Here is a 12,504-nt window from a genome sequence, read left to right on the forward strand (position 1 = left end):
GTGTATATATATATATAAATATAAATGTATAACTACCCAAATTTTCAAGCAAGATGCAGATTGTTAAAATTGCCATATGGCTGGTTGCTTTTATTTGGTTTTTGTTTTTATACATTTGTCCCTACGTTGAATCTATAACATAGATCATTGCCTTTGCACATGAAAGTCATAGTTTCATGTTTCGAAGAGTGCTTAGTACCAATATCTAAAAACTTTAATTTGGGAGTGTTTGTTTGTATTCACTGTGATGGCTCTTGCTGAGCTACCACAGATTAGAAGAGGAGCAGAATGTTATATTGCCTCCTTCATTACAGAAACAGCAAAAGAACACTAGGCCTTCGTCACAACAGATGGCATCTGGGAGAAACTTCAGGCAGTGCAAGTTGGTTAGAGGTTAATTTCAGTACTGGGAGTGAAGAGCAGTGCCAGGTACTGAACAAGCTGTTTTCCTAGTAGGTCTTCTAAGGATTCATTAATGTAGGGAATTACTGACTTGGTTATTAACGAACTGGATTTTGGTCTATATATGATCCTCAACAAAAGCAAACGCCCCAGCAAAAGACTATAAACAAAAATGTGCTCCATGAGGTATGACTAAGGATTGGCCCTTGACTTCAGAAGGAACTATCAAGACATTAAGTTCGAAGGATGACTATTAGGTCTAGGGAGGTGATTCCTTTCCTCTACTCTGCTCTTGTGAGACCCCACCCAGAGTACCCCATTCAGTTCTGTGAATATTTTAAAGCCATGCAGTTTTCTATAGTTCTGAAACACATGTACAAGCTGTATTTAGTAGAATTAAGTAAATAAAATATGTGAGTTAACAATGACAGCTCTTCCTCATGGTATAGATCATTAACTGAAAAATGTGAACCGAGAAGAATCTGGAAGTGTCACAGTGGACTTTCTCTCCTGCAAAGCAGGATGGAAAATAATGCAATTGGTGAAGAAAAGTAAATATAAAAAGAGTAGAATTGGCAGTTGCAAACTGAGCCCTGAAAATTGCATTAATGGTAATGCGTTCCATTCCAGTTCATGGTGAAGTAAAAGGAGTTGGTCTGGTAGATCAAATATGGCTTTCATTGCAAGACTGCGACATTGAAGGTGAGATGATAAAGCTATTCAGACTCCTAACCTATAAAGAATGAAGACTATATTGTTTCTACATATACCTGCTGAATTTACAGAATTATTTTTTCTTAGACCAGATGTAATTATAAAATACTGTGGCTGTTTAGAGGATTTTTTTTCCAGGATACATATGTCCTGTACGTATATATTTATTTCATACAATTTTAGTGTAAAATGTTAATAAGTGAAAATTATGAATAATTACTTTTATATCTGGTTCACATATTAATTTGGGAAGCTCTATTTCTTTAATTGCCATGACTTTGAACAAGCCATGAAAAAGATTTTATTCCATTGAAATATTTTGGACTAAATGGACTATATGAGAGTATGAGAATATAACTTGCTGTCTTGTTTCATTCATTAGAAGTATAATGTGAAGCAGGACTTGGTAAAAATTAATTTGGTGTAAGCAAACCCAGCAGTATATCTGTGGAAAAGTCCCAAGTAATCATGTTTAGACTAGTGTCTTTAGAAGAATAGAGTTGGGTTTTTTTGTTTGTTTGTTTGTTTTCGAGTTTGCTAATATTTTCAATTATCATCTTCTTTTCCAATCCAGACAAGAACAAAATTACAAGAGCTCTCAAGTACCTGTTAATATATTTTTCAGAGAGAATGTAAAAAAATTATTTTCTATTCCATCACTATTGATTCATGGCACTAAGTCTAAATAATTAGAACAGGCCAAATATCAGGCTTTTGTGTCCTACATTAACAAAATTGTTACAATTATTTTGAGAATTATTTAAGCAGTTACAGTACTAGCATGCATTTCATATTAACTGACTCACCCTCTCCACTTCATTGTATGTCAGATAATCAGAAATAATTCAATTCTGTATTATCTGTAAAGTAATCTTGCTGGGGAGAAGATACATTGTGTGGTTTTCACGTACTATTTCATTTCACCACTTCTGGAGCAAAGCATATCAGCATTTGAGGGCATCATAGTGAAAGGGAGTAAGCATATTTTCTTTGGCCCTGAGGGAAAGCCATAGTCATGCCCATATATTTAAAAATCTTTACTCCCTCATCCCTCAAATAAGATGGCCTCATCCATGCTCTGTATTGTGAATAATTTTTGACCAGTGCTGTCCTTGGAACCATACTGGAACATTGTGTGGGAGAGTGTTATTTGTCTTAGGTCAAAAGGGTGCTCTAATTAAATATAGATGTAATAATTGTGGCTAAAAAATAAGATATACTCTTGCCAAAGCGTGGGCTTTCGCCTTTGCTTTTTTACTGACACAGATGTACCCTGAGCCTCTTTGTTTTTCAAGTCTCTAGCATGATTACTCTGTCTTGGTGGAGTCAACTGAGTTCTAATTTGCACTATCCTGTTCCCTGCAAAATTTATGATGAAAATATCTTTGGGAGTACATTTCTTTGGTTGGATAGCAGGACAGGATATTGATCCAGATGTACGAGGAGGGAAAGGCTCTTACCAGAGCCTAGAAAGTTAGGTTTGTTGTGCATCTGCGGAAGCAGACAAATAGGATCTAGAAAGGATCTGGAGTGCATACAGCATACTCTGTGTCAGGTGCAGATAGAAAAACCAGTACCTGTTTTAGGAACAGAGCTTCAAAAAAGAAAACAGTCTTATTCACTGACTTGATAATAGCCTATCCTAGCAGTTAAGGCAATAAGCCACTAAATAGTATCAATTATATACTCATGTCTAATTTATTTCATGTTAATTCAGTTTATAATTACATTGTATCATTTAGTAAAAGTGTTTACTTTTGCCAGTACAAAAGTGCCTGAGTCTTCAGATGGGGACATACAATCAGCCTATTAAATGTATACGTATTTAGTTCTGTCAAAAAGGTGCCATAAATGGTACTATTCTTATATATAAAGAGGGGCAATGTACCTTTTTCCTCAAGACAAACCTGCAGTACCATCCTCATCTCATCAGATCATGATGTTCATGAGGAATCATTCTGTGTGTCTTTTTCTCTACCCTCAAATCACAAGTGATGCTTGGAGGATCACAGTATGCATAAGGTTCAGAGAAAGGATTGTAAATTTGTCTGTTCTTTAACCTGTGACATTAGAATTTGTGAGGGTATCTGAGGACCTGTATCTTAATCTAACAGGAGAGGAATACTTGAATCAAAGCTGTATCAGTGTTGCAGTGATCTCTTGCCATATGGCCTTAAGGTCTACACAAAATGAAGGAGGAAAAGATGCGCAAAAATATTGTAGTAGTGCTTATGGAGTAAACTGTGACTGGGATAGCTGGAATTTGCTTGTTAGTTGTTTTCTCTCAGCCCATTATCCTCATCATTGGCCATGCTACTTCTCAACAGCATTTATTCTACACAGATCAGGTTTTATAAGGAAGATCATTAGTTGCCTTGTGGAGGTAGTTGAATGGCAATGACTGTAAGAGGAGATGAATGAAATTAATGGAGTAAAAGAATGAGAACCGTTTTACTTGATGTGGTCAGTGATCAGCTGCATCAGTATGCATCTTCTAAGAATAATTCAGACTTCATAGTCTCAAGGTAAAATGTCATAGGAAGGAAGCTGGAACTGAACAATTGTTCAGTAACAACCATGAGACCTATAATAATCAAAAGTATTGAAATTATTGTGAGGCAAAAGTAAGCAAAACAATGCAACTAAATATGTATAATATAGTTCAATAACACTTACTGTAATAGAATGAGCAACATTTTTTCCTTTATTTCCACATATATAACCTGCCAATTCGAGTCAAAAGGAGAGGTATTGACAAAGTGGACTATCTGTTGATCCTTGGAATTATGCAAACTAATATGGTGATAGAGTTGGCTTCAGTATTCAGGTAGAGTTAGGCAGAAAGGTTTCTGAGTTGAAAGTGATTCTTTTTTTTCAAAGGGGTGAGATGTAATTATTCTGTGTCCTTCATGTGCTCTGATCTTCCTTTTAGTGTCTGTAAACTGACACTTGTCAAAAGTGCATCTGTGTGGCAGCATTTCTGCATTTTTATGAGCATACCAATGAGCGTATTAAACAGAAATGCTACAGATGTCATAAGGTAAACAGTCCTTTTTTCTTAACAGCTTTGACTTTTCAAGTACTTGCAGAAAGCTTTAAGAAAGGAGTCCTTGATATACTGATTGATCTCTCAGGCATACACGCAAATGAAGTGTAAAATAACCTGCAGACATCTATATTTAAAGTGTATGTGCAGATAGTTAATTGTTACGCCCTTTCCTGCAAAGTGGGTTTCTATTAAGATGCATTTTCTGTGGTTTTATGGAAAGCTTCTGTTTCTGCAGTTTTTGAGTTCAAACAATTGCTTATTTATACTCTTTCCTTTTACTTTGATCTGCACCTGAATTAGAAGCTGAATAAAATAAATGCACTGAGTAGCTCTAAGTACTGGTGTTTTGACCCTCAGGTTTTAACATCCTTGACTGTCACTAATCAATAGCAAGCAAAGCAACTACAGCATTGGGAACAGTTCAGCAAAAAGGAACATCTATTGGATATTTTGCTGGAAGACATGATGATAATGGTTGTCTTTGAGAAAGATGCAGTGTTTTCTTCTTAAAAGTGCAAATGTTTCATTTTATACTGACTGCTTGGAAAATGAGCACGTCTTCCAACATATTGTTTAAAGAAAAAGAATAAAAACTTCAGACAAGTTGAAAATATTAACCGATCCTCATTGGCAGTGTAAGGGACTGTCATCCCCATATATTTTTGGGTGATCAGGACAAGTTTTATTATCTCTTAGCCCTATCTCATTTCACACTGAAAACAGCTCTATAGGGTCTAAAGTATGTATAATTATGTTGAAACCCTGTCTCGTTTTATGAACTTGTAGATCAATGTAACAAACCATCAAGTAGATTGAATGCTGTCTGAAACACAAACATTAATGGCTCCCGTTGTATTAAGCCCATTTTGAAATCTCACGCAGGTGATAGCATTCATAAAATGACAAGCTTATCAGTGGTGCATAAATTTAAACATTAGAGAAAAGCTACTGATAGTGGAAAACAAATCTTTTTACAACATTGCAGTGTTTTGAAGAGATACAAAGGAGAGCAAAGCCTCTTAAGTTTTGGTTTAGTATAAATAGTACTGAGGTTAATATGATACTGCATAGGATGCTGTGTTCTCATTTTTTTGTAAATAAAGTTTGAGAATCAAGACTCTTAATCTTGATGTACAACTTTATAGGGTAGTCTGCTTAATCTCTTCTGGTCCTAGTTTTTTAATTACTAAGTAAAATTAGTCACTGGAAGATCTAATCTGGAAAAAAAGGACTAATGTGAAATTGAGATCAACATTTTTCTGGGAATTCTTGGCCTCTAATGAGTTACAGTATATCCAAATTTGTATGTTTAGCTCTTAGATTTCAATTTGTTTTTTTCTATCCATACTTTTATTCATAAGTAAAAAGAATAATCCTAAAATCATAGAATCATAGAGCGCCCTAGGTTGGAAAGGATCACAAGGATCATCTCGTTTCAACCCATTGCTATGTGCAGGATCACCAACCACTAGACCAGGCTGCCCAGAGCCACATCCAACCTGGCCTTGAATGCCTCCAGGGATGGGGCATCCACAACCTCCTTGGGCAACCTGTTCCAGTGCAACACCACCCTCTGTGTGAAAAATAATAGATGATTATATCATCAGAGTTCTCAATATTGTAAATGAAAAGTGCTATCTTGTATCTCACAGTGTAAAATACTTGTTTAGAGATAAAGAAAAAATTATGTTAAATGTTTATGTTATAGTTGTGCTCTGAAACACAAGGCATTATTGAGTCTAATGAGTGCAAATTCCAGAAGGAGAAGTATGGATTTGTTTGAACATCTTTTATCTTCTGCTATTGTATAGGCATTGCTCTAATGAGGCAAGACATTATTCTTCTTTGTGCAATAAACATTCTGCAGAAACTTCTCCAGGAGCCTTTCTTTTCTTTCCGGTAAAAATGAGGCAACATTTTGTCCTCATTTTGCCACTGCATTAGCCAGCACTGGTCTTTGAAACATTGGCTCGGATCCAAGAAGCAAATGAAACTAGGAATGAATTATTTCATTTAATTTTCTACTTGTAATCAGAAACTAACAAATTTGATAAGAATACCTTTTTAGGTAATCCGACTGCATCTCTTTACTTTCTTCCCTCCAGTCAGCAGTTTTAGTTTTCTCCATATAAATCACTGTTCATTTAAAAAGACCACATATACATGTCGTGTTATGCTTGATTGCCTCTAAGTTATGAGAAATAAAAGTATAAATTTGATTATTTGTTTTAAAATACTGTTTTGATCGAAGCCTTAAGTAATGTTCTGCTTAGGATAAACTACATGTAATTGGGGAAGAGAGAAGATTTAGGAACTTTCAGTTGAACAACACTTGTTTAGCTTGTGCTTCCTCTTCAACACCTGAGTTTACATACAGGTTCTCTGAACTTATACAACTGCAAATATTTAGAGACATATCTGGGAGAGTGAGATGTGAGCGTATGAAACTTAGTTCTGAATGCAGTTAAGTTATCATTGCAGGAAACTTTTATTTACCCTGGCAGAATTGAGATCAAGTTTGTAACAACCAGAGAAGTTTACCTGCAGACCTCCATCTCATCAAAATGTATTTCTTTATTTTTTTTTAGACAACAAGGATCTCAGACAACTAAAATTTTGTATTTCTTTCTTTGTGAAAATGTTTAGAAGACCGTGTCATAACATTTTCCTTCCTTTGAGATGGAATGTGATAGTTTTTGGGACAGCTAGAAATGCCAGACTGGACCTGACTTTGGGCAACTAGATATAGCTGTGTATGTTCATTGCAGGGCAGCTGAAATAGACGACATTTATAGGTTTCTTCCAACTCTAAGGATTCTATGATTAAATTGAGCCAATTGATGTGCTACTATCCCAGTAACAGTAGTGTTCCCAAATACAGGGTTGAAATGCATTAGATGTTATGATGTCAGAATGATGCTCTTAACTACTCAAATCTATATTGTGTTCTGGTTAAAAGAAGGGAAAAAAAATCCTCTCTGAATGTAAAGAATGAAGTCTATGATTTTTTTTATTTTTTCAAAATGAGTTTAGTCTGTAAAAATATTTGCCTTTTTGTCTATTATTCCTTCCTTCCTTCCTTCCTTCCTTCCTTCCTTCCTTCCTTCCTCTTCTTTCTCTTCTTCTCTTCTTCTTTCTTTGTGAACAATGAGGCTAGTTAATAACAATAGAATAAGAAAAGACTAAAAGACAAGTTGGTTACTTAAAGAGTAATTTTATCAAGCTCTCAACGAAAGTAAACTCTTAGGAGGTTACAGATTATTTAGCATCTGAGTGATGGATTTACAAAACTCCTGAGATAGTTGGTTTGCAGCGCTTCCACTTTACAGAAAGTAAACTGTAAGATAAAAAAGTAATAATAAAATCCTCATTCTTGGCTCAGTTGGATCTGTATCACCAACATAATTCATGCTGCACTTTATTCAGCACATTCTCTTTGGAAAAGAACAGATAAATGTAAATATGGTGTTTACAGAATAGTATATTGCAGAATTACTATTCGTTACTATCAGTAATGGATACAAATTTGTATTGTCTAATAATGAATTCTGAACTCTGAATGACAAACTGATACCGGAATAAAAGTACTACTGGGTTATGTTTTGAACTAATTTGTATTTTTTTCATTACATTCAAGACATTTGCATTTGAGAGATACCGACACATAATGTTCACTTAAATGATGAATGAATTTCTGTAATTCTTTATAAAGGGAAGATGGATGGCTTATTTCTCTCTTACATTTTTATTGAGTTTTTTTATTTTTATTCTTTTGTGTAGTTTCTCTACAAGTTTGAGTGTCAGCTTACATAACTGCCATGTTTTTATAACACTAACATTAAGCTCTGAATCCAGTGTCGTGGCAGAATCCAGTGCCCTGGCACCAAATAGGGCCAAAATCAGGTTTTGCCTCAATCTGTCCAACAGACTCTGTTGAACTCTGAGAAGCAGTTATGACATGACAAATAATCTTCTGAAAACCCACTGCCCATAATATTTTGCTTCTATTGCTTCTATTACTCCAAATAGTCAAAGAGGAAGTGTACAGATTAAATCCAGATTGCTTGCTGCTTAATGCATTTGTAGATTTCTTTACTTCTTCTGGAACTATTTTTGAAGCACTCATGCAATTTCTGTATCTTTATATTTCAGTCCTTTTTTTCTTTTCACCTGTGGCTTGTCACAGCTGCGACCCCTGTCCTCTGCCTTTCCTCTTCCTTTTCAATTCCTCTTTTCCTTCTTCTTTCCTCTTTTGTTTTTTTTTCTCACCAGAATGAAAACCTGAAACTTTTTTCAGTTTCCTCAAATTGCTTCATTTCACGCGAAATAAGACTTTGTTTGTTTTGTTATTGTCAGGGAACACATAAGAAAAGTGAAAGAAATAAGAGCCAGATGCACAGAATTAGAGAAATACTTCTGGTCTTAGAGAGTTGTAATTGGAGCACTCAGGAAGAAATCATCTGGTCTTCTACACGTTGAGCATATGTCCTAACCTCTAGAAATTTATTATAATGTGGCAACTCCTCTTAGTGTTTGTAAATTTAGCTTTGGAGGGTTGGTTTCTACTTTGGTAAAAAGTTCATTGCGTTTGACTTGAAATTGCATTCTGAAGTAGAATTTGACTATGCTTATGTAAAATAATAAGTCCCTGTAAAAAATTGTTCTAGTTATCCTGTCTGGGAAATAAATAAGTTACTGCTGTGTGGAATGTAATTTTGGATCAGTTTTATGATAGAATAGGTAATAGATATTTGTGCTCATGAACACTTCAGTGTGAGTCAGTTTTGTAGACTGAGATATTAACCCTTTTTTTTCTTTTCAAAATCTATTTATTGTCATTAACCTGTGCCTTCAAAAGGACTTGTAGGACTCCACTGTGACCTTGTTGATTCTTGTAGAATGCTCAGGTCCCTAGATCTTGCTTTCTGTATTGTATTTTTCTTCTGAAAACACTTAAAACTACTAGGGTTGCTAACATTCGTAGAGTTGCAATTAAGAATATAAGCAGACATTATCAACCTATGTTGCGCACAATGCTGAAAATTTAAGAGTAGTTCATCAATTAAGAACTTCTCAAATGAATATTAAAAAGTTACTTTATACACAGCAGTTTGATTTCACTGTATTGCAACAAACTAGGTAAGAAACAAACTAAAAGATTAGACAGCTTTCACTTGCAGTGATTTGCTTTAGTGTTACAGATATGTGTATTTATGTAAATACATTTGTCTGTCCTTTGCTTTAATCTTGATTAATGTATGTGGAATCAGAACTATAAGAAACTAAGATTCCACACAGGAGCTTTGCATGGCCTGAGAACTTTGAAAGCTACATACAGTAGCTTTCAGTGCTAGGCTAACAAAATCATGATGATGCTTCTTTTTTCCCCTCTAACCCTTAACTTCCCCACATCTTTTAGAAGATTACCATGGAAATAATGATTAACTGCAGTGACGTAGTGAAAATACTGACAAAAGGATCAGAAAAGCCTGGCACCTTTGTACAGCCTCTAGAAACCTCAGTTTTCCTTACATTCCGTTAGGCAGTTTACCACTTGTGTATGCTATCATGAGGATTAATATAGTTTGCATCTGTGCATTTTTCTTCACTCTGCAGTGGACGTTTAAGTTATATTTTAATTGGAAAATTAGCCACATCTCTTTGTTTGTTTGTTTGTTTGTTTGCTCATTTGTTTGTTTTTCTTTAGTTGTTTTTGGTTTGGTTTGGTCTGGTTTGTTGATGTCTTACCCTGAATCATATCAATTATTTTAGATGAAATAATTTTGACACACAGTTTTGGGAATGGTCAGTGGCTCAAAACTAGCAAGTTCAGCTTCTGAGTGTGCCATCACTTGCATCCAGGGTGGAAGTAATAAAACAAGCAAGAAAGTGCAGTGTAAATATGTTATTAATTGCTACTTAATTACTAACAGTCAAATTCATCTTCTTTTGAAACTGATAGTGTAAGCAAATCAAGCAAATCAAGATTTGGCCCTGAACTGTTGTGGAATATATTTAAGTTTTCAGCTCCTCATAAATACTGATAGTTTACTAAAGCAACTTGAAAAAAAAATGACACTGACAAAAAAATAATTAAAAAAAACCTACTTAGGAGGTTTACATTTACAGCGTAATAGTACAACTCTCACATGTTGTTTTTTTTTTTTCCAAATGTCATTAGAACAAGTAATGGTGACTGTGAACAGTGGTGTACATAATAATTCAACTGCATCAGATAACAACAGACAGGGTAAGAGAAGCTGTTCTAGGAAGCATTTATCTGGAGGGTCAAATTGGGCTGAATATAGCTTTAAAATGGCCTTAGATGACCAGGTAATATTTTGACATTAGGTGCACATTTTAATTTCTGATTTCTCCTTCATCTAAGAACAGAACATGACCTAGGGGGTTTTAGTTGTGTTTCAGTGTTTCAAAGTATATATGTTTTGATTTTCAAGCTTCTTTTGATATTCAGAGACAATGTTATATGACAGCTAAATAACATTTTCCCCAATTTAATTTTTTTTTCTGCCATTGCAAAGTTATTTGATGACACTAAGTGCAGAAATCTGTTTGGAGCAAAAAGAGAGGATTATCTGCATGACCGAAGGCACGAATCAAAGATTACAGAGGACCCCATTGTTGTGTAACTATAACTCTGTGGTATAGCTGGAATTTCCAGTTAGTTAATGGACCAATCCAAAGATATAGAATACATAAACCTGATTATGATTTTACTCACTGAAGTCTTTTGGACAAAGCAAGACTTGTGGCTAAAGTTTATCTGCCAGTTCAAAGTGCAGGCCTTGGCTGTAGATTTCCAGATTGATTGCATTACAGCTCATTATGTATATTTAGACATATTAAAGACAAATGAGTAACATTATACATTTTTAATTGATGAACAAAATTCTGGCCTCAAGATAGAGCTAACTTTATCATTTTTATAAATTCATGTGCCATTTTTATTTAACATTTTGTATATGCTTTAAATGCATTTCATGTTTATGTGTTTGATTGTCAAGTATACATTTGTGTTTGGACTTTCTTATTAATTTTTCTTTGACTTTTTCTCATAGCATGATTTCTCATATTTTATTTTGTTTCTTTTAGGTTTTGTTTTATTTCATAAGATCCCACTGGATGGGTAAATGAAATATGAAAAAGATGAGAGAGGGGCTGTTGAGCTTGTTATGGAAGCTGTATGCTGCACACTAGGGTGTGGACAGTTCTTGCCCAGTGAAGTGCCACCTCCCTTGGACTTCTCTTTTAGACAATGGTTCTGTTTGGAGAACTCTAGAAATACTTTCGAGCCAGTAGCTGTTTTTCAAGAACAGGGCAAAGCTAAGCCCTGAGGCAGCTATAAAATTCAAGAAAGTCCAGAAATAAGCTACCACACTCTTTCCTATTGCCTTGTCCTCACTGTGTCATAAAAATGTCTTTGAGGTGAAATTACATTATATTGCTTTCCTATGTCAATTTTTTTTCTGTTTGAACTTAACTAGAAAGGTGTTGTTTTTATAAATAATATTTATCAAAGGTGAACTGCAAAGTTGCACTTGTATTTTTGCATAAATGGCTCATAAAACTCTTCCACCAACACTTTAAGTATGTGTGTAGATCCATTGATTTCAGTGGGAATGCTGACATGCTTAAAGCTAAGCTTGTGTATATTTTGAGGATATAGCCTTAAATACTAAAGCAGTAAATTGCAGAGTTGGCCCTTTAAGTCATATTTATATATGTGGTTCCACTGACTTTGCCAGGTAGATGCTGAGTTGAGGTGCATGGATAACGAGAGCAATATTGTTCATCACTGTTCTGGGTTTTGAACCACTGCCATCATTTAATCATTCAGTCAGCTATGCTTATTCAATATTGTCCGTAAGAGCACAAAGCTTTAGTAGTCTGGAATGCTGATTCTGAGCCAAGGGCAAGAGTAACAGCACTATACTGTTGGTCCTTCAGACTGTATGTTTATAGGAATGTTCAACTGTTCAAGGAAAAGTGTACTGTTCTCAGGAATCTTTACAATAACAAGGAAGGTTTCAAAGGCACAAGCATTTTGCAAGAACAGGGATGCATTTGGGCATATTGTTAGACATTCATTTTTATGCTGCTTACATATGAAGTCCTGAGCATAAAATTTGATCTTTACTGTTTAAGAAATATTCTTAGGAAAGGTGAAGTTTCTGTTTTTTTGGTGAAAGTTAGTTAGGAAGATTAGCAGCAAAAGATTGAGATAGATGAATATATTTCTATGAATTTTGATTGAATTTCTGAGCTTTTGATTTTAGTTCCTTGAGAAACAGGCAAAAGATTATATTATTTTTTCTATA

General features: G+C 34.7%; 1 protein-coding gene across 3 annotated transcripts in view; it reads left to right on the forward strand.

Moving 5' to 3' along the window:
- Nucleotides 1–12,504, forward strand: part of NTRK2 (neurotrophic receptor tyrosine kinase 2) — a 197,697-nt gene that overhangs the window by 58,852 nt on the left and 126,341 nt on the right. The window contains exon 11 of one of the 3 annotated variants that reach the window (XM_019610543.2): nt 1,033–1,104. The exons of the other annotated variants lie outside the window; for them this stretch is intronic. Coding sequence (XP_019466088.1) covers nt 1,033–1,104 — 72 coding nt within the window. The remainder of the gene's footprint in view (nt 1–1,032; nt 1,105–12,504) is intronic. 3 annotated transcript variants of the gene reach the window in all.

Source organism: Meleagris gallopavo, chromosome Z, assembly GCF_000146605.3.
Source record: "Meleagris gallopavo isolate NT-WF06-2002-E0010 breed Aviagen turkey brand Nicholas breeding stock chromosome Z, Turkey_5.1, whole genome shotgun sequence".
In the NCBI taxonomy this organism is placed as follows: Eukaryota; Metazoa; Chordata; class Aves; order Galliformes; family Phasianidae; genus Meleagris; species Meleagris gallopavo.